Here is a 19,749-nt window from a genome sequence, read left to right as displayed (position 1 = left end):
CTGTACAACGGCAAAGAGAATGACTGGGGTAGGCGGAGCCTAGGAGGGATCATGTGACCAGCTTTGCTGGGCTCTTTGCCATTTCCTGTTGGGGAAGAGAATATCCCACAAGTAAGGATGACGCCGTGGACCGGACACACCTATGTTGGAGAAATCTGACATTCTCCTGTTCCTCTCCCCACGCCGTCCATAGCCTTAAAATATCAATAAACTTGTGCAGTGTTATTATGTGCTTTTCTGTGCGGGGACATTACAGCTTGAGAGTCATATTCTGTAAACAAAAATACCGGTATGTTTTTTTTATTTTCATCTCGACTCTATGCTTTGATTTATCATTTTGCTGGGAACAGATACAGGTCGCCAGAATGGCTAATTAATTTCACAACTACTGTTGTTATTACAAGATGTGAAAAGTTCACGTTTGTCTAAGTTGTGCTATTATTTTTTTAGGCTCTGGTGTCAAAACAATTTATAAAGCAAATTGCTGCAGCCGCCAAGCCAATTGCACACAGCGCAAGAAATAGAGCCGCTCTCAGATCAGTCAGTCAGTGTACTCTGTGACTGTAATCATCAACTGTAAGCCGCAGCACCATATGAAAAAAATGAGTGGCTCCCGGTTCCGCCTCCAGCAAAGGGAAGAAGAAACAAACAACTACCGGTATATAAAGTTAAAATGAAGCGTTTATTCAAGTACAGACGGTACTTGAATAAACGCTTCATTTTAACTTTATATACCGGTAGTTTCTTCTTCCCTTTGCTGGAGCCTGGAGGCGGAACCGGGAGCCACTAATTTTTTTCTTATGGTGCCGAGCCGTGCTGCGGCTTACAGTTTGATACAGAGTACACTGACTCACTGACTGATCTGAGAGCGCAGAGCGGCTCTATTTCTTGCGCTGTTTCGATAGGCACAGTGTCACTACCAAATCCACTAGCTATTGCTAAACTCCTGAGTGGAAAGTCTTCTGTTCACTCACCGACACTGTTCACTTCTAGGTTACAAGCCGAATGTCTACCTTCCAGGCAAGGTACTCTGACTACTGATAAGCTGTGGCCCATGAGGCATATTTAAATACATAGCCCTGCCTGCCCCTTACAGTACCTTCTACACTTACATCTCTCTCTCCCTCCTCTCCCTCCCTCCTCTCCCTCCTCTCCCTCCCTCCTCTCTCTCCCTCCCTTCTCTCCCTCCCTCCCTTCTCTCTCTCCCTCCCTTCTCTCTCTCCCTCCCTTCTCTCTCCCTCCCTTCTCTCCCTCCCTTCTCTCCTTCCCTCCCTTCTCTCTCTCCCTCTCCCTCCCTTCTCTCTCTCCCTCTCCCTCCCTTCTCTCTCTCCCTCTCCCTCCCTTCTCTCTCTCCCTCTCCCTCCCTTCTCTCTCTCCCTCTCCCTCCCTTCTCTCTCTCCCTCTCCCTCCCTTCTCTCTCTCCCTCTCCCTCTCTCCCTCTCTCCCTTCTCTCCCTCCCTCCCTTCTCTCTCTCCCTCCCTTCTCTCTCTCACTCCCTCCCTCCCTTCTCTCTCTCCCTCCCTCCCTTCTCTCTCTCCCTCCCTTCTCTCTCTCCCTCCCTCCCTTCTCTCTCTCCCTCCCTCCCTTCTCTCTCTCCCTCCCTCCCTTCTCTCTCTCCCTCCCTCCCTTCTCTCTCTCCCTCCCTCCCTTCTCTCTCTCCCTCCCTTCTCTCTCTCTCCTTCTCTCTCTCTCCCTCCCTTCTCTCTCTCTCTCTCTCTCCTTCTCTCTCTCTCCCTCCCTTCTCTCTCTCTCCCTCCCTTCTCTCTCTCTCCCTCCCTTCTCTCTCTCTCCCTCCCTTCTCTCTCTCTCCCTCCCTTCTCTCTCTCTCCCTCCCTTCTCTCTCTCTCTCTTCCTCCCTTCTCTCTCTCTCTCTTCCTCCCTTCTCTCTCTCTCTCCCTCCCTTCTCTCTCTCTTCCTCCCTTCTCTCTCTCTTCCTCTCTCTCTCTCTCTCTCTCTCTCTCTCTCTCTTCCTCCCTTCTCTCTCTCTCTCTCTCTTCCTCCCTTCTCTCTCTCTCTTCCTCCCTTCTCTCTCTCTCTCTCTCTTCCTCCCTTCTCTCTCTCTCTCTTCCTCCCTTCTCTCTCTCTCTCTCTTCCTCCCTTCTCTCTCTCTCTCTTCCTCCCTTCTCTCTCTCTCTCTCTTCCTCCCTTCTCTCTCTCTCTCTTCCTCCCTTCTCTCTCTCTCTCTCTCTCTCTCTCTCTCTTCCTCCCCCCTCTCTCTCTCTCTCTTCCTCCCTTCTCTCTCTCTCTCTCTCTCTCTCTTCCTCCCATCTTTCTCTCTCTCTCTCTCTCTTCCTCCCTTCTCTCTCTCTCTCTCTCTCTCTCTCTCCCTTCTCTCTCTCTCTCTCTCTATTCCTCCCTTCTCTCTCTCTTCCTCCCTTCTCTCTCTCTCTCTCTTCCTCCCCCTCTCTCTCTCTCTCTCTTCCTCCCTTCTCTCTCTCTCTCTCTCTTCCTCCCTTCTCTCTCTCTCTCTCTTCCTCCCTTCTCTCTCTCTCTTCCTCCCTTCTCTCTCTCTCTTCCTCCCTTCTCTCTCTCTCTCTCTCTTCCTCCCTTCTCTTTACTGTAAGGCTGTATCATTACTGTAAGGCTCTCAAGGGGGAGAGGGAAGAACAACAAGCAGTTGTATTTTCTTTCTTGTTTTCCTCCTCTAAAAGCTAGGTGCGTCTTATGGTCAGGTGCGTCTTATGGAGCGAAAAATACGGTATTCGCTCAATGTCTTCTGCTTCTCTATGTATATCATTGTTGATGGAAAATTGTATTTATATTATTGTTTTCTCTTTCTATAGTATTTGGGAAGTTCTAGGGAGAAATTTAATGAACTTCATCCATTTAAAAAAAAAAAAAAAAGAAAATATTGTGATTTCATATTGTTCAAAAAGAAGTTGCCTATACATTAGACTGACAAACATACGATACAAAGTGTATACATTTTTCAAGGTTCAGAATTTTTTATTACTAAAAAGGGTATATTTCCTTCTTATTGGCTACTTAAAGGAACAGTCTACTCCAGAATTGTTATTGTTTAAAAAGATAGAGAATCCCTTTATTACCCATTCCCCAGTTTTGCATAACCAACTAGGTTACACTAATATACTTTTTATCAATATGATTACCTTGCCCCATTATTTCATTTCTTTTGACAGACTTGCATTTCAGCCATTCAGTGTCCTCTCATAAGTAACTCCAGGGGCGTAAGCACAATTTTAACTGTATGGCACACATGAACTAACGTCCTCTGACTGTGAAAAACTATCAAATACATTCAGATAAGAGGCTGTCTTCAAGGGCTTATAAATTAGCATATGAACCTACCTAGGTTTAGCCTTCAACTAAAAATACCAAGAGAACAAAGCAAATTTGATGATAAAAGTAAATTGGAAAGGTGTTTAAAATTCAATGCCCTATCTGAATCATATAAAGGAAATTTATGCTTACCTGATAAATGTATTTCTTTTACGATATGACGAGTCCACGGATTTCATCCTTACTTGTGGGATATCGCCTCCTGGTCAGCAGGAGGAGGCAAAGAGCACCACAGCAGAGCTGTATATATAGCTCCTCCCTTCCCTCCCACTCCAGTCATTCGGCCGAAGTTAGGAAGAGAAAGGAAAAGCCAAGGTGCAGAGGTGATTGAAGTTTAATAAAAGAAAAAACCTGTCTTAAAAATTGACAGGACGGGCCGTGGACTCGTTATATCGTAAAAGAAATAAATTTATCAGGTAAGCATAAATTTCCTTTTCTTTTACAAGATATGACGAGTCCACGGATTTCATCCCTACTTGTGGGATACAATACCAAAGCTATAGGACAATGATGAAAGGGAGGGACAAGACAGGAACCTAAACGGAAGGCACCACTGCTTGAAAAACCTTTCTCCCAAAATCAGCCTCAGACGAGGCAAAAGTATAAAATTTGGAAAAAGTGTGAAGAGACGACCAAGTTGCAGCCTTGCAAATCTGTTCAATAGAAGCATCATTTTTAAATGCCCATGAGGAAGCCACAGCCCTAGTGGAATGAGCCGTAATTCTTTCAGGAGGCTGCTGTCCAGCAGTCTCATATGCCAAACGGATTATACTCTTCAGCCAGAGCGAAAGCGAGGTAGCCGTAGCTTTCTGACCCCTATGTTTCCCAGAAAAAACAACAAATATTGAAGATGATTGACGAAATTCTTTCGTCGCCTGCAAGTAAAACTTCAGAACATGGACCACATCTAAGTTATGTAACAAACGTTCCTTCTTAGAAGAAGGATTAGGACACAATTAAGGAAAAATAATTTCCTGATTAATATTTTTGTTGGAAACAACCTTAGGAAGAAAACCAGGTTTGGTACGCAAGACTACCTTATCAGAATGAAAAATAAGATAAGGGGAATCACATTGTAATGCTGAAAGCTCAGAAACTCTGCAAGCAGAAAAAATAGCAACCACAAACAAAACCTTCCAGGATAATAACTTAAAGGGACAGTCAAGTCCAAAAAAACTTTCATGATTTAAATAGACAATGCAATTTTAAACAACTTCCCAATTTACTTTTATCACCAATTTTGCTTTGTTCTCTTGGTATTCTTAGTTGAAAGCTAAAACTAGGAGGTTCATATGCTAATTTCTTAGACCTTGAAGACTGCCTCTAATCTGAATACATTTTGACCACTAGAGGGCATTAGTTCACATGTTTAATATAGATAACATTGAGCTCATGCATGTAAAGTGACCTAGGAGTGAGCACTGATTGGCTAAACTGCATGTCTATCAAAAGAACTAAAATAAGGGGACAGTCAGCAGAAGCTTAGATACAAGATAATTACAGAGGTAAAAAGTATATTAATATAACTGTGTTGGTTGTGCAAAATTGGGGAATGGGTAATAAAGGGATTATCTTTCTTTTTAAACAACAAAAATTCTGGTGTTGACTGTCCCTTTAATATCTATAAAATGCATAGGTTCAAACGGAACCCCTTGAAGCACTTTAAGAACTAAGTTCAAACTCCAAGGAGGAGCAATAGGTCTAAGCACAGGCCTGTTCCTAGTCAAAGCCTGACAAAAAGATTGAACATCCGGCCAGACGTTTGTGTAGCAAAATAGATAAAGCAGAAATCTGTCCCTTTAAGGAACTTGCTGATAACCCTTTCTCCAATCCGTCTTGGAGAAAAGAAAAAATCCTAGGAATCCTAATCTTACTCCATGAGTAGCCCTTGGATTCACACCAATAAAGATATTTACGCCATATCTTATGGTAAATCTTTCTAGTAACAGGCTTACGTGCCTGAATCAAGGTATCAATTAACGAATCAGAGAACCCTCGCTTAGATAAAATCAAGCGTTCAATCTCCAAGCAGTCAGCTGCAGAGAAACTAGATTCGGATGATGGAAGGGTCCCTGAATGAGAAAGTCCTCCCTCAATGGAAGCTTTCTCGGCGGCAGAGAGGACATGTCCACCAGATCGGCATACCAAGTCCTGCGAGGCCACGCAGGAGCGATGTGAATCACTGAAGCCCTCTCTTGTTTGATCTGGGCAATCATCCGGGGAAGGAGAGCAAACGGTGGAAACACATAAGCTAGGTTTAACGACCAAGGCACTGCCAAGGCATCTATCAGTTCGGCCTGAGGATCCCTGGACCTGGATCCGTATCTCGGGAGCTTGGCATTCTGATGAGATGCCATAAGATCCAGCTCCGGTATGCCCCATCTGAGAGTCAGGGTGGCAAAGACCTCCGGATTGAGTTCCCATTCCCTGGATGAAACGTCTGTCTGCTCAAAAAATCCACTTCCCAGTTGTCCACTCTTGGGATGTAGATTGCTGATAGATAACAAGAGTGAGCCTCCGCCCACCGAATTATCTTGGATACTTCTGTCATCGCTAAGGAACTCCTTGTTCCTCCCTGATGATTGATGTAAGCCACAGTCGTGATGTTGTCCAACTGAAATCGGATGAATTTTGCCGAAGCCAACTGAGGCAAAGCCTGAAGCGCATTGAATATTGCTCTCAACAGCAGAATATTGATCGGAAGTAAAGACTCTGACTGAGTCCACACACCCTGAGCCTTCAGGGAATTCCAGACTGCGCCCCATCCTAGTAGACTGGCGTCCGTTGTCACTATCACCCATGAGGGTCTGCGGAAGCACGTCCCTTGGGACAGATGATCCGGCGACAACCACCAAAGAAGAGAGTCTCTTGTCTTCTGATCCAGATCTATCTGAGGAGACAAATTTGCATAATCTCCATTCCACTGCCTGAGCATGCTCAGTTGTAGAGGTCCAAGATGAAAACGAGCAAGCGTAATGATGTCCATAGCCGCCACCATCAATCCAATTACCTCCATGCACTGAGCCACTGATGGCCGAGGATTGGACTGAAGGGTTCGGCATGTATTCAGAATCTTTAACTTTCTGACTTCCGTAAAAAAGATTTTCATGGATACAGAGTCTATTAGAGTTCCCAGAAAAGGAACCCTTGTCTGTGGAATTAATTAACTCTTTTCTAGATTCACCTTCCACCGGTGAGTCCTTAGAAAGGATAGAACAATGTCGGTATGAGACTTTGTCAGCTGATAAGACGAAACCTGGATCAGAATATCGTCCAGATAAGGCACCACTGCAATGCCCTGCGGCCTGAGAACCGCCAGCAGAGCACCTAGAACCTTCATGAAGATCCTGTGTGCCGTGGCCATCCCGAAAGGAAGGGCCACGAACTGAAAATGTTTGTCCAGGAAGGCAAACCTTAGAAACTGGTGATGATCTTTGTGGATAGGAATATGAAGATATGCATCCTTTAAGTCCACGGTAGTCATATATTGACCCTCCTGGATCAATGGAAGAATGGTCCGAATAGTCTACATCTTGAAGGATGGAACTTTGAAAAACTTGTTTAGACTCTTGAGATCTAAAATGGTTCGGAACCTTCCCTCTTTTTTGGGAACCACAAAAAGATTTGAGTAAAACCGCTGCCCCTGTTCCTGTATTGGAACGGGACAAATTACTCCCATAGTGGAGAGGTCTTTTACACAACGTAAGAATGCCTCTCTTTTTATCTGGTCTACAGACAATTGTGAAAGAAGAAACCTTCCCCTTGGGAAGGAGTTTTTGAACTCCAGCTGATACCCTTGAGACACGATTTCCAGTGTCCAGGGATCCTGAACGTCTCTTATCCAAGCCTGGACAAAGAGAGAAAGTCTGCCCCCTACTAGATCCAGTCCCGGATCGGGGGCCGCCCCTTCATGCTGTTTTGGGAGCAGCAGCGGGCTTCTTGGGTTGTTTAACCTTGTTCCAAGCCCGGTTGGGTCTCCAGATGGCTTTGGCTTGAGAAAAGGTCCCTTCCTGTTTAGCGGCAGAGGAAGGGGGGACTCCTTTGAAATTACGAAAGGAACGAAAATTACTATGTCGTCCCCTTTGCTTAGATGTTTTGTCTTGAGGGAGGAGATGACCCTTACCTCCCGTAATATCAGAAATGATTTCCTTCAAATCGGCCCGAATAGGGTTTTTCCCTTGAAGGGAATAGTCAAAAGCTTCGATTTAGAGGACACATCCGCAGACCAAGATTTTAACCATAAGGCTCTGCGCGCTAAAATGGAAAACCCTGAATTCTTAGCCGCCAATTTGGCGATCTGAAAGGCGGCATCCGTAATAAAAGAAATAGCCAGCTTAAGGGCCTTAATTCTATCCATTATTTCTTCTAAAGGAGTCTCAGTCTTCAGAGACTATTCTAGGGCGTCAAACCAAAAGGCAGTCGCAGTTGTGACTGTTACAATGCAGGCCGTTGGTTGTAATAGAAACCCTTGATGAATATATAGCTTTTTTAGAAGACCCTCCAATTTTTTATCCATAGGGTCTTTGAAAGCACAACTGTCCCCAATAGGGATAGTCGTACGCTTAGCCAAGGTAGAAATAGCTCCCTCCACCTTAGGGACCGTCTGCCAAGAGTCTCGAACGGTGTCAGCTATAGGGTACATTTTTAAAAAAAATAGGGGAGAACGGTACACCCGGTCTATCCCATTCCCTGGCAATAATTTCCGAAATTCTCTTAGGAACCAGATAATCTTACTCAATTTCTCTGGCGGGACTACAATAGAATCATAGTCGTCCGGAGTTACTAGTACCTCTCGTAATAACATACGGAGGTGTTCGAGCTTAAATCTGAAGGACATTAGGTCCAAATCTGTCTGGGGTAAAGCACTTCCTGAATCAGACAGCTCCCCCCAGACAAGGCCTCCACACACCCCACTTCAGAACCCTGGGAGGATACATCAGAGATTGTCATCAAAGCATCAGAAGTCACAGGGACCATATGGGTCTCTTTCCTACTACGCTTGCCCTGCAGCACTGGCAACTTAGATAAAACTTCTGTAAGAGTAGATGACATAACTGCAGCCATTTCCTGCAGGGTAAATGAGGTAGACGCCGTCGAAGAACACGGCATCGCCTGAGCGGACGTTAAAGGCCGTGACACTTGGGGAGAAAGTTGCAACCTACCCTGAAGCTCATCAGGTTGAGAGCCCTCCTTAGACATATTTTATTAAAGAAAATCTGCTCTTTACACTGTAAGGCCCTCTCTGTACGTGAGGGACAAAGCGTAACAGGGGGATCCACAATGGCATCTAAACACATAAGACAGGTACTTTGTTCTAGATATATATATATTGATTATGCTTAAAGATAAAAAGGTGTGCACTATTTCTTTAACATAACTGCTTACTTGAAATCACATTAACATAAAATATTAGCAAGTGATGTTCCTTGCCACTGTCACCTCAGAAAAATTTAGTAAACTATCAGACACCTTGCCGCAGCTCTGCTGCTGCGCCTACCTGCCTCCACTGACTGAGATTGTCTTCCCTTAACCAACGCGCCTAAGACCGCTTGTGCAAGAGCAGAACAAGCGCACTTAGGAGCCGTAATGGCAGCCGGAACACGATCCCCCGGATATCTCTCTCAGCAACAATAGCGCCAAATCACGCCAATACAAAGCCCCGCCCTTCCTGGGCGTCAGAACCTGGGAAAAACAAACAACACGCCCATACAGGCCAAAACCCCGGAGTCTATTAGATTCAGCTCCGGAACTCTCCCAGCGTCAGCCCTTCTCTTAGTGAACTCTTTTCCAGCACATTAAAAGAGAATTGCCCGAGTATACAACCCATGATAATATAACATCCCAGCGCTTCTAGGTTACATTAGGCATGCTAGAGTGTCTGGATAATATAAGCTCTATGACGGTTCCCATTCTTTTCTTATACTATTGAGGACCGGCATAATAGCGACAGGAAGCCTTGCTTCTGACAGAAAAATAAAAGCACAGTCAGATCTGAGCTATTTCATTCCTTTCTTTATACTTTTTCAGTGCAAAGCCCCAGAAAAAAACAAGACTGCACTTACCTTCATGCTGAGGAACAGCATGAGAAAATTCACAGTATCAAGAGGTCCACTCTTTCTCCTGAGGTCCTGTGAAGATAGAAGGGCAATGATACAGCTATGTTATCTTTGATACAGTTTATATGTGTTATAATTTGCAATAATACCTATTGTATAAAACATGAACACTACTATTGTTCCCCTTGTTCAGGGGCCACTGTTCTGCAATGTTTGATGTAGGCTGAACTATATATACTGTATAAGTTTGATACCCACGATTTATTTACCCATTTTAATACTAACTGTTCTAACTCAGGAGCTTAGATTCCATACTGTTCTGAACAGAATTATATTCCATTCGCACTAGATTATGATTATAGTTAAATGTATTTTGAATGCCATCACACGAACACCTGTTACAATTTAACCATTATATTAGACCCCCTAGTCTTACATAGCTTGCCTCTTGAGTACTCATATAGCCCCCAGTAGAGAACTGAGCATTAAAATTGCTCCCTCCTATCTATATAAGAGACTAGCAACCAGTTTCTACTTCCATCCCTCAATGTTTGAAATATAGCCATCTTTAAATTTGTTTCCTTATCTTTGTTATATCTTTAGTGTTTGGATTAATGTCCTGGATGGATCCATGATGCATCCCTTAACTTAGTTCCAGTATAACTTGCTACCAGACATAAATCAGTTTTCTTATAGTATATACCCTGTGGCTACCCTGAATGTTTAAACCTATCTTTGATGTTGAGTTTGTTTGTTCTTGGTTGAAAAACACACTACTTAGATGTCTCCAAACAATACTTTTCAGTTCGAGAGCCTACTTTAGTTCTACTGTGGTCTCTCAATACATGTTATAACGGTTGCTGCTGGGCTGTGTTAACTGGGAAAGCACGGCTCAGCATAATAGATAAATTAATGATCTTGGTTTGGGGTATATATGTAGTAACTAACAGTATACATGGTGTTGGAGATATCTGACTATCTGGGTGCTTTATTTGTCTTTGTTTTTCATATACTTAGTTATCCCCCCTGTTTGTCTCCTTAGGAAACTCCCCTTATTTTTACATACCCCAGCTTAAATTTACTCACGATGTGATTAGAGGATAATTATATCTTGTAGTATATTTTAAAGATCTGAGTTCTCAGGGCATTTACAAATCTGACATACTAACTGGCTCCGCCCTCCACCCCCCCTACTTCATTTTGAGCGGCTCTCGCCCGCTGCATCCCCCTTCCCCATAAAACTATAGAGCTACCTCCTCCCTAGCCCTACCCTTATCTGAATAGATACCTTACTCTTCTTCTTATATAGCTGGGAGAGGACCATTCTGGTTTATATTGCATTTATAATACTTTATAATAAAACTGAAGTCTCTCTATGAGATAGCCCACATTTTATAGTAGCGCTTGAGATATTTTAATGCATTACATTGCTAATTATACTGTGTATACATTGATTTGTAAACGTTTTGGGGCATACCCTATATCCTGTATTTGTTTATGACTTCAATAAAAATCATTTAAAAAAAAAAGCTTCTCTAAGACCATCACAGAATAGCAGCATGAGTATGGGAGGCGCAGAGGGGTTAAACCCCCCCCCCCCAGTCCCATAGCCATAAGGTTATAAATCCAGAGGCTGCTCTGTAATAAAATAGTACACTTTGGCACCATTGATTGAAGAATCTAAACTAACACCTCACTTTACCTCTTCCTATCACTAACACAGGCAAAGAGAATGACTGGGGTTGGAGGGAAGGGAGGAGCTATATATACAGCTCTGCTGTGGTGCTCTTTGCCTCCTCCTGCTTACCAGGAGGCGATATCCCACAAGTAAGGATGAAATCCGTGGACTTGTCATATCTTGTAAAAGAAAGTTTAATTTTGACTAGACTGTCCCTTTAAGTCTCCCCTTACCAATACTGATTTAGTGGACAAATAGATCCAAATTGGATTTTAGGAGGTTTTTTTAGCAAAAGGGAAACAGATAAATGATATGAATGGTCTATGAAATTTGATACAGGTTATTCACTCAATGCCTTCTGCTTCTCTATGTATATCATTGTCAATGTTTTTTTCTTTCTCTATTATATTGTATGTTATGAAATATATATATATATTCTAATAAAATAGATTATAAAAAAACTACTGTGCCCCACCTACAAAATACCTAATGCTAATTATATTATATGCAATATGTATATGTATGTTTTTCAAATGTATGTATGTTTGTGAAAGCTTGGCCTCTTTTTTACTTTTGCCAAATGGTATGGCTGAAAAAAATGACAAAATTAACTGAGGGACCTCACAAGAAAAATTCAGACAAGGATTCAGTTGAAAACACATTCATCCAGTAAACACATTCTCCTTTTGCTCTCTGGCTACCAAATATAGTTTATAATCCATTTATATACACTGCACAATGTTTGTGTACTTCTACAATATATCATCAACATAAAGACACACCATAAGTCTATTTACATACCTAAAGGTGGTTGCAACATGTCTCTATTCTTCTCACATGTACCAATTTCCTGGATGTCTAACGAATCTACCAACCTCCAGAAGTCGTTTTTATTGTCACTACCATCCAAGCGCAGGCGTAAACGAGCACCAGTTATCCCTATTACAGTAGCAATACAAACGGATGCGACATTGCGAGGGTCGTGAGCTTCTAGTTTCATTCCTACTTTGAAATCGTTGCTAGGTGGAATCTTTGACTAGAGAAAAAAAAGAATACTATAAAGTCTTCTTCTAATACAAAAAATATAAATCTAAAAATGTTAGACCTTTTCTAAAATTCATTTTATCATTATTAGTATTATGTTTACAAAAAAACATAATTTATATCTTACCTGATAAATTAATTTCTATCATGGTGGCAAGAGTCCAAGACCTGTTACATATGGGCTATATGATCCTACTAGGAGGAGGGAAAGTTTACAAAAACCCCAAAAGGCATTAAAACCCCTCCCACCTCACTCATACCTTAGTTTAACGTATAGCCAAGTGGTAAAGGTGTTTGAATAAGTAAAAAGCCAAAATTAGGACCAAAGAAAAAAACCAGAATTTATGCTTACCTGATAAATTACTTTCTCCAACGGTGTGCCCAGTCCACGGCGTCATCCATTACTTGTGGGATATTCTCCTCCCCCACAGGGAAAGGCAAGGAGAGCACACAGCAAGAGCTGTCCATATAGTCCCTCCCAGGCTCCGCCCCCCCAGTCATTCGACCGACGGTTAGGAGAAAAAAAGGAGAAACTATAGGGTGCCGTGGTGACTGTAGTGTATAGAGAGAGACATTTTTCAAACCTGATTAAAAAACCAGGGCGGGCCGTGGACCGGACACACCGTTGGAGAAAGTAATTTATCAGGTAAGCATAAATTCTGTTTTCTCCAACATTGGTGTGTCCGGTCCACGGCGTCATCCATTACTTGTGGGAACCAATACCAAAGCTTTAGGACATGGATGAAGGGAGGGAGCAAATCAGGTTACCTAAACAGAAGGCACCACGGCTTGCAAAACCTTTCTCCCAAAAATAGCCTCCGAAGAAGCAAAAAGTATCAAATTTGTAGAATTTGGCAAAAGAGTGCAGAGAAGACCAAGTTGCTGCCTCACATATCTGATCAACATAAGCCTCGTTCTTGAAGGCCCATGTGGAAGCCACAGCCCTAGTAGAGTGAGCTGTGATTCGTTCAGGAGGCTGCCGTCCGGCAGTCTCATAAGCCAATCGGATAATGCTTTTCAGCCAGAAAGAAAGAGAGGTAGCAGTAGCTTTTTGTCCTCTCCTCTTACCAGAATAAACGACAAACAAAAAAGAAGTTTTGTCTGAAATCCTTTGTTGCTTCTAAATAGAACTTTAAAGCACGGACTACATCTAAATGGTGTAACAAATGTTCCTTCTTTGAAACTGGATTCGGACACAAAGAAGGGACAACTATTTCCTGGTTAATATTCTTGTTGGAAACAACTTTTGGAAGAAAACCAGGCTTGGTACACAAAACAACCTTAATCTGAATGGAACACCAGATAGGGTGGATCACACTGCAAAGCAGATAGTTCAGAAACTCTTCTAGCAGAAGAAATAGCAACCAAAAACAGAACTTTCCAAGATAGTAACTTGATATCTATGGAATGTAAGGGTTCAAATGGAACCCCTTGAAGAACTGAAAAAACTAAATTTAGACTCCAGGGAGGAGTCAAAGGTCTGTAAACAGGTTTGATTCTGACCAAAGCCTGTACAAAAGCTTGTACATCTGGCACAGCTGCCAGTCGTCTGTGTAACAAGACAGATAAAGCAGATCTCTGTCCTTTTAGAGAACTCGCTGACAATCCCTTATCCAAACCTTCTTGTTAGAAAGGAGAGGATCCTGGGAATATTAATCCATGAGAATCCCTTGGATTCACACCAACAGATATATCCTTTCCATATTTTATGGTAAATCCTTCTAGTCACAGGTTTTCTGGCTTGGACCAGAGTATCTATCACTGAATCTGAAAACCTGCGCTTGGATAAAATCAAGCGTTCAATTTCCAAGCAGTCAGCTGGAGAGAAACTAGATTTGGATGTTCGAATGGACCTTGCACTAGAAGATCCTGTCTCAAAGGTAGCTTCCATGGTGGAGCCGATGACATATTCACCAGGTCTGCATACCAAGTCCTGCGTGGCCACGCAGGAGCTATCAGAATCACTGAGGCCTTCTCCTGTTTGATTCTGGTTACAAGCCTGGGAAGGAGAGGGAACGGTGGAAATGCATAAGCTAGGTTGAACGACCAAGGCGTCACTAATGCATGCACTAGAGTCGCCTTGGGATCCCTGGATCTGTACCCGTAGCAAGGAACCTTGAAGTTCTGACGAGACGCCATCAGATCCATGTCTGGAATGTCCCATAATTGAGTCAACTTGGCAAAAACCTCCGGGTGGAGTTCCCACTCCCCCGGATGGAAAGTCTGACGACTCAGATAATCCGCCTCCCAGTTGTCTACTCCTGGGATGTGAATTGCAGATAGATGGCAGGAGTGATCCTCCGCCCATTTGATGATCTTGGATACCTCTCTCATCGCCAAGGAACTCTTTGTTCCTCCCTGATGGTTGATGTAAGCTACAGTCGTCATGTTGTCTGACTGGAATCTTATGAATCCGGCCTTCGCTAGTTGAGGCCAAGCCCGGAGAGCATTGAATATCGCTCTCAGTTCCAGGATGTTTATCGGGAGAAGAGACTCTTCCCGAGACCATAGACCCTGAGCTTTCAGGGAATCCCAGACCGCACCCCAGCCTAATAGACTGGCGTCGGTCGTCACAATGACCCACTCTGGTCTGCGGAAACTCATTCCCTGAGACAGGTGATCCTGTGACAACCACCAACAGAGTGAGTCTCTGGTCATCTGGTCTACTTGAATCTTTGGAGACAAGTCTGTATAGTCCCCATTCCACTGCTTCAGCATGCACAGTTGTAATGGTCTTAGATGAATTTGAGCAAAAGGAACTATGTCCATTGCTGCAACCATCAACCCTACTACTACCATGCACTGAGCTATGGAAGGCTGCAGAATAGAGTGAAGAACTTGACAAGCTTTAGAAGCTTTGACTTTCTGACTTTTGTCAGGAAGATCTTCATTTTTAAAGAATCTATTATCGTTCACAAGAAGGGAACTCTTGTCGACGGAGACAGGGAACTCTTTTCTACGTTCACCTTCCACCCGTGAGATATGAGAAAGGCTAGAACAATGTCTGTATGAGCCTTTGCTTTGGAAAGAGACGACGTTTGGATTAGAATGTCGTCCAGATAAGGTGCCACTGCAATACCCCTTGGTCTTAGAACCTCTAGAAGGGACCCTAGCACCTTTGTGAAAATCCTTGGATGATCTTTGTGGATAGGAATATGTAGATACGCATCCTTTAAATCCACGGTAGTCATAAATTGACCCTCCTGGGAACTACAAACAGATCTGAGTAAAACCCCCGACCTTGTTCCACAGTTGGAACTGGGTGTATCACTCCCATCTTTAACAGGTCTTCTACACAATGTAAGAATGCCTGTCTCTTTATTTGGTTTGAAGATAAGTTAGACATGTGGAACCTTCCCCTTGAGGGTAGTTCCTTGAACTCCAGAAGAAAACCCTGAGAGACTATTTCTAGTGTCCAGGGATCCTGAACATCTCTTGCCTAAGCCTGAGCAAAGAGAGAGAGTCTGCCCCCTACTAGATCCGGTCCCGGATCGGGGGCTACCCCTTCATGCTGTTTTGGTAGCAGCAGCAGGCTTCTTGGCCTGTTTACCCTTGTTCCAGCCTTGCATTGATTTCCAAGCTGGTTTAGTCTGGGAAGCGTTACCCTCTTGTCTAGAGGCTGCCGAGTTGGAAGCCAGTCCGTTCCTGAAATTGCGAATGGAACGAAAATTGGACTTATTCTTAGCCTTGAAAGGTTTATCTTGTGGGAGGGCATGGCCCTTTCCCTCAGTGATGTCTGAAATAATCTCTTTCAATTCTGGCCCAAAAAGGGTCTTACCTTTGAAAGGTGTATTAAGCAATTTTGTCTTGGAAGATACATCCGCCGACCAAGACTTTAGCCAGAGCGCTCTACGCGCCCCAATTGTAAACCCTGAATTTTTCGCCGCTAAACTCGCTAACTGCAAAGCGGTGTCTAAAATAAAGCAATTAGCTAACTTAAGTGCGTGAATTCTGTCCATGACTTCCTCATACGGAGTCTCCCTACTGAGCGACTTTTCCAGTTCCTCGAACCAGAACCACGCCGCTGTAGTGACAGGAATAATGCACGAAATAGGTTAAAGGAGGTAACCTTGCTGTACAAAAATATTTTTAAGCAAACCCTCCAATTTTTTATCCATAGGATCTTTGAAAGCACAATTGTCCTCAATAGGAATGGTCGTGCGCTTGGCTAGAGTAGAAACCGCCCCCTCGACCTTAGGGACTGTTTGCCATGTGTCCTTCCTGGGGTCGACCATAGGGAACAATTTCTTAAATATAGGAGGAGGGACAAAAAGGTATGCCTGTCTTCTCCCACTCCTTATTCACTATGTCCGCCACCCGTTTAGGTATCGGAAAAGCATCAGGGTGCACCGGGACCTCAAGGAACTTGTCCATCTTGCACAATTTTTCTGGGTTGACCAGATTGTCACAATCATCCAGAGTAGATAGCACCTCCTTAAGTAATGCGCGGAGATGCTCTAATTTTGATTTAAATGTCACAACATCAGGTTCTGCCTGCTGAGAAATTCTACCTGTATCAGAAATTTCCCCATCTGACAAACCCTCCCTCACTGCCACTTCAGATTGGTGTGAGGGTATGACAGAAAAATTATCATCAGCGCCCTCCTGCTCTACAGTGTTTAAAACAGAGCAATCGCGCTTTCTCTGAAATGCTGGCATTTTGGATAAAATATTAGCTATGGAGTTATCCATTACTGCCGTCAATTGCTGCATAGTAACAAGCATTGGCGCGCTAGAAGTACTAGAGGTCGCCTGCGCGGGCATAACTGGTATAGACACAGAAGGAGATGATGTAGAACTATGTCTACTTCCTTCATCTGAGGAATCATCCTGGGCAATTTTACAATTTGTGACAGTACTGTCCTTACTTTGTTTGGACGCTATGGCACAATTATCACACATATTTGAAGGGGGAACCACATTGGCTACCATACATACAGAACATGATCTATCTGAAGGTACAGACATGTTAAACAGGCTTAAACTGGTTAATAAAGCACAAAAACCGTTTTAAAACAAAACCGTTACTGTCTCTTTAAATGTTAAACAGGGCACACTTTATTACTGAATATGTGAAAAACTATGAAGGAATTATCCAATCTTTACCAAAAGTATTGCACCCCAATTTTCAAGCTGTTAACCCTTAAAATGTGGACACCAGAGCCGTTTTTAATTTTAACCCCCTTACAGTCCCAGCTACAGCCTTTGCTGCGACTTCACCAATCCCAGGGGGGTATATGATATCAAATGAAGCCTTCTAGGAACGTTTTTAGTGGATTCCAGACCCACACACATGCAGCTGCATGTACTGTACTCAAAGTAACTGCACAGTAATGGCGTGAAAATGAGGCTCTGCCTACTACAGAGAAAGGCCCTTCCTGACTGGGAAGGTGTCTTAACAAGTGCCTGGTGCTAAAAAACGTTCCCCAATGTTATAAAAGTGTGAAATTCAACTTCAAACTGCATATAATACTTAAATAAAGCAATCAATTTAGCCCTTAAGAGTGTCTACCAGTGTATAGCCCATAATAAGCCCTTTATTCTGTTTGAGACTAAGAAAATGGCTTACCAATCCCCATGAGGGAAAATGACAGCCTTCCAGCATTACACAGTCTTGTTAGAAAAATGGCTAGTCATACCTTGAGCAGAAAAGTCTGCAAACTGTTCCCCCCAACTGAAGTTCTCTCATCTCAACAGTCCTGTGTGGGAACAGCAACTGATTTTAGTTACTGTCTGCTAAAATCATAATCCTCTTTTAAACAGAACTCTTCATCTCTTTCTGTTTCAGAGTAAATAGTACATACCAGCACTATTTTAAAATAACAAACTCTTGATAGAAGAATAAAAAACTACAACTAAACACCACAAACTCCTCACCATCCCCGAGGAGATGCTACTTGTTCAGAGCGGCAAGGAGAATGACTGGGGGGGTGGAGCCTGGGAGGGACTATATGGACAGCTCTTGCTGTGTGCTCTCCTTGCCTTTCCCTGTGGGGGAGGAGAATATCCCACAAGTAATGGATGACGCCGTGGACCGGACACACCAATGTTGGAGAAACATAATTTATGCTTACCTGATAAATTTATTTCTCTTGTAGTGTGTTCAGTCCACGGGTCATCTATTACTTATGGGATATATTCTCCTTCCCAACAGGAAGCTGCAAGAGGATCACCCAAGCAGAGCTGCTATATAGCTCCTCCCCTCACATGTCATATCCAGTCATTCGACCGAAACAAGACGAGAAAGGAGAAACTATAGGGTGCAGTGGTGACTGGAGTTATAATTTTAAAATTTAGAACCTGCCTCAAAAAGACAGGGCGGGCCGTGGACTGAACACACTACAAGAGAAATAAATTTATCAGGTAAGCATAAATTATGTTTTCTCTTGTTAAGTGTGTTCAGTCCACGGGTCATCCATTACCTATGGGATACCAATACCAAAGCTAAGTACACGGATGATGGGAGGGACAAGGCAGGAACATTAAACAGAAGGAACCACTGCCTGTAGAAACTTTCTCCCAAAAACAGCCTCCGAAGAAGCAAAAGTGTCAAATTTGTAAAATTTGGAAAAAGTATGAAGTGAAGACCAAGTTGCAGCCTTGCAAATCTGTTCAACAGAGGCCTCATTCTTAAAGGCCCAGGTGGAAGCCACAGCTCTAGTGGAATGAGCTGTAATTCTTTCAGGAGGCTGCTGTCCAGCAGTCTCATAGGCTAAACGTATTATGCTACGAAGCCAAAAAGAGAGAGAGGTAGCCGAAGCCTTTTGACCTCTCCTCTGTCCAGAGTAAACGACAAACAGAGAAGAAGTTTGTCGAAAATCTTTAGTTGCCTGTAAGTAGAACTTCAGAGCACGGACCACGTCTAGATTATGCAAAAGACGTTCCTTCTTTGAAGAAGGATTAGGACATAATGATGGAACAACAATCTCTTGATTGATATTCCTGTTAGAAACAACCTTAGGTAAAAACCCAGGTTTAGTACGCAGGACTACCTTGTCTGAATGAAAGATCAGATAAGGAGAATCACAATGTAAGGCAGATAACTCAGAGACTCTTCGAGCCGAGGAAATAGCCATCAAAAACAAAACTTTCCAAGATAAAAGCTTAATATCAATGGAATGAAGGGGTTCAAACGGAACACCCTGAAGAACTTTAAGAACCAAGTTTAAGCTCCACGGAGGAGCAACAGCTTTAAACACAGGCTTAATTCTAGCCAAAGCCTGACAAAAAGCCTGGACGTCTGGATTCTCTGCCAGACGTTTGTGTAAAAGAATAGACAGAGCGGAAATCTGTCCCTTTAGCGAACTAGCGGATAAACCCTTTTCTAACCCCTCTTGTAGAAAAGCCAATATCCTAGGAATCCTAACCTTACTCCATGAGTAACTCTTGGATTCGCTCCAATATAAATATTTACGCCATATCTTATGGTAAATTTTTCTGGTCACAGGCTTCCGAGCCTGTATTAATGTATCAATAACCGAATCCGAAAACCCACGCTTTGATAGAATCAAGCGTTCAATTTCCAGGCAGTCAGCCTCAGAGAAATTAGGTTTGGATGGTTGAAAGGACCCTGAATTAGAAGGTCCTGCCTCAGAGGTAGAGACCATGGTGGACAGGACGACATGTCCACTAGGTCTGCATACCAGGTCCTGCGTGGCCACGCAGGCGCTA

General features: G+C 43.2%; 1 protein-coding gene across 1 annotated transcript in view; it reads right to left on the bottom strand.

Moving 5' to 3' along the window:
* Nucleotides 1-19,749, bottom strand: part of SCML2 (Scm polycomb group protein like 2) — a 787,256-nt gene that overhangs the window by 571,078 nt on the left and 196,429 nt on the right. Inside the window, exon 4 of the mRNA XM_053707393.1 lies at nt 11,836-12,070. Within this exon, the coding sequence (XP_053563368.1) occupies nt 11,836-12,070 (235 nt within the window). The remainder of the gene's footprint in view (nt 1-11,835; nt 12,071-19,749) is intronic.

Source organism: Bombina bombina, chromosome 3, assembly GCF_027579735.1.
Source record: "Bombina bombina isolate aBomBom1 chromosome 3, aBomBom1.pri, whole genome shotgun sequence".
Classification (NCBI taxonomy): Eukaryota; Metazoa; Chordata; class Amphibia; order Anura; family Bombinatoridae; genus Bombina; species Bombina bombina.
This window is presented reverse-complemented; position numbering and strand designations above follow the sequence as displayed.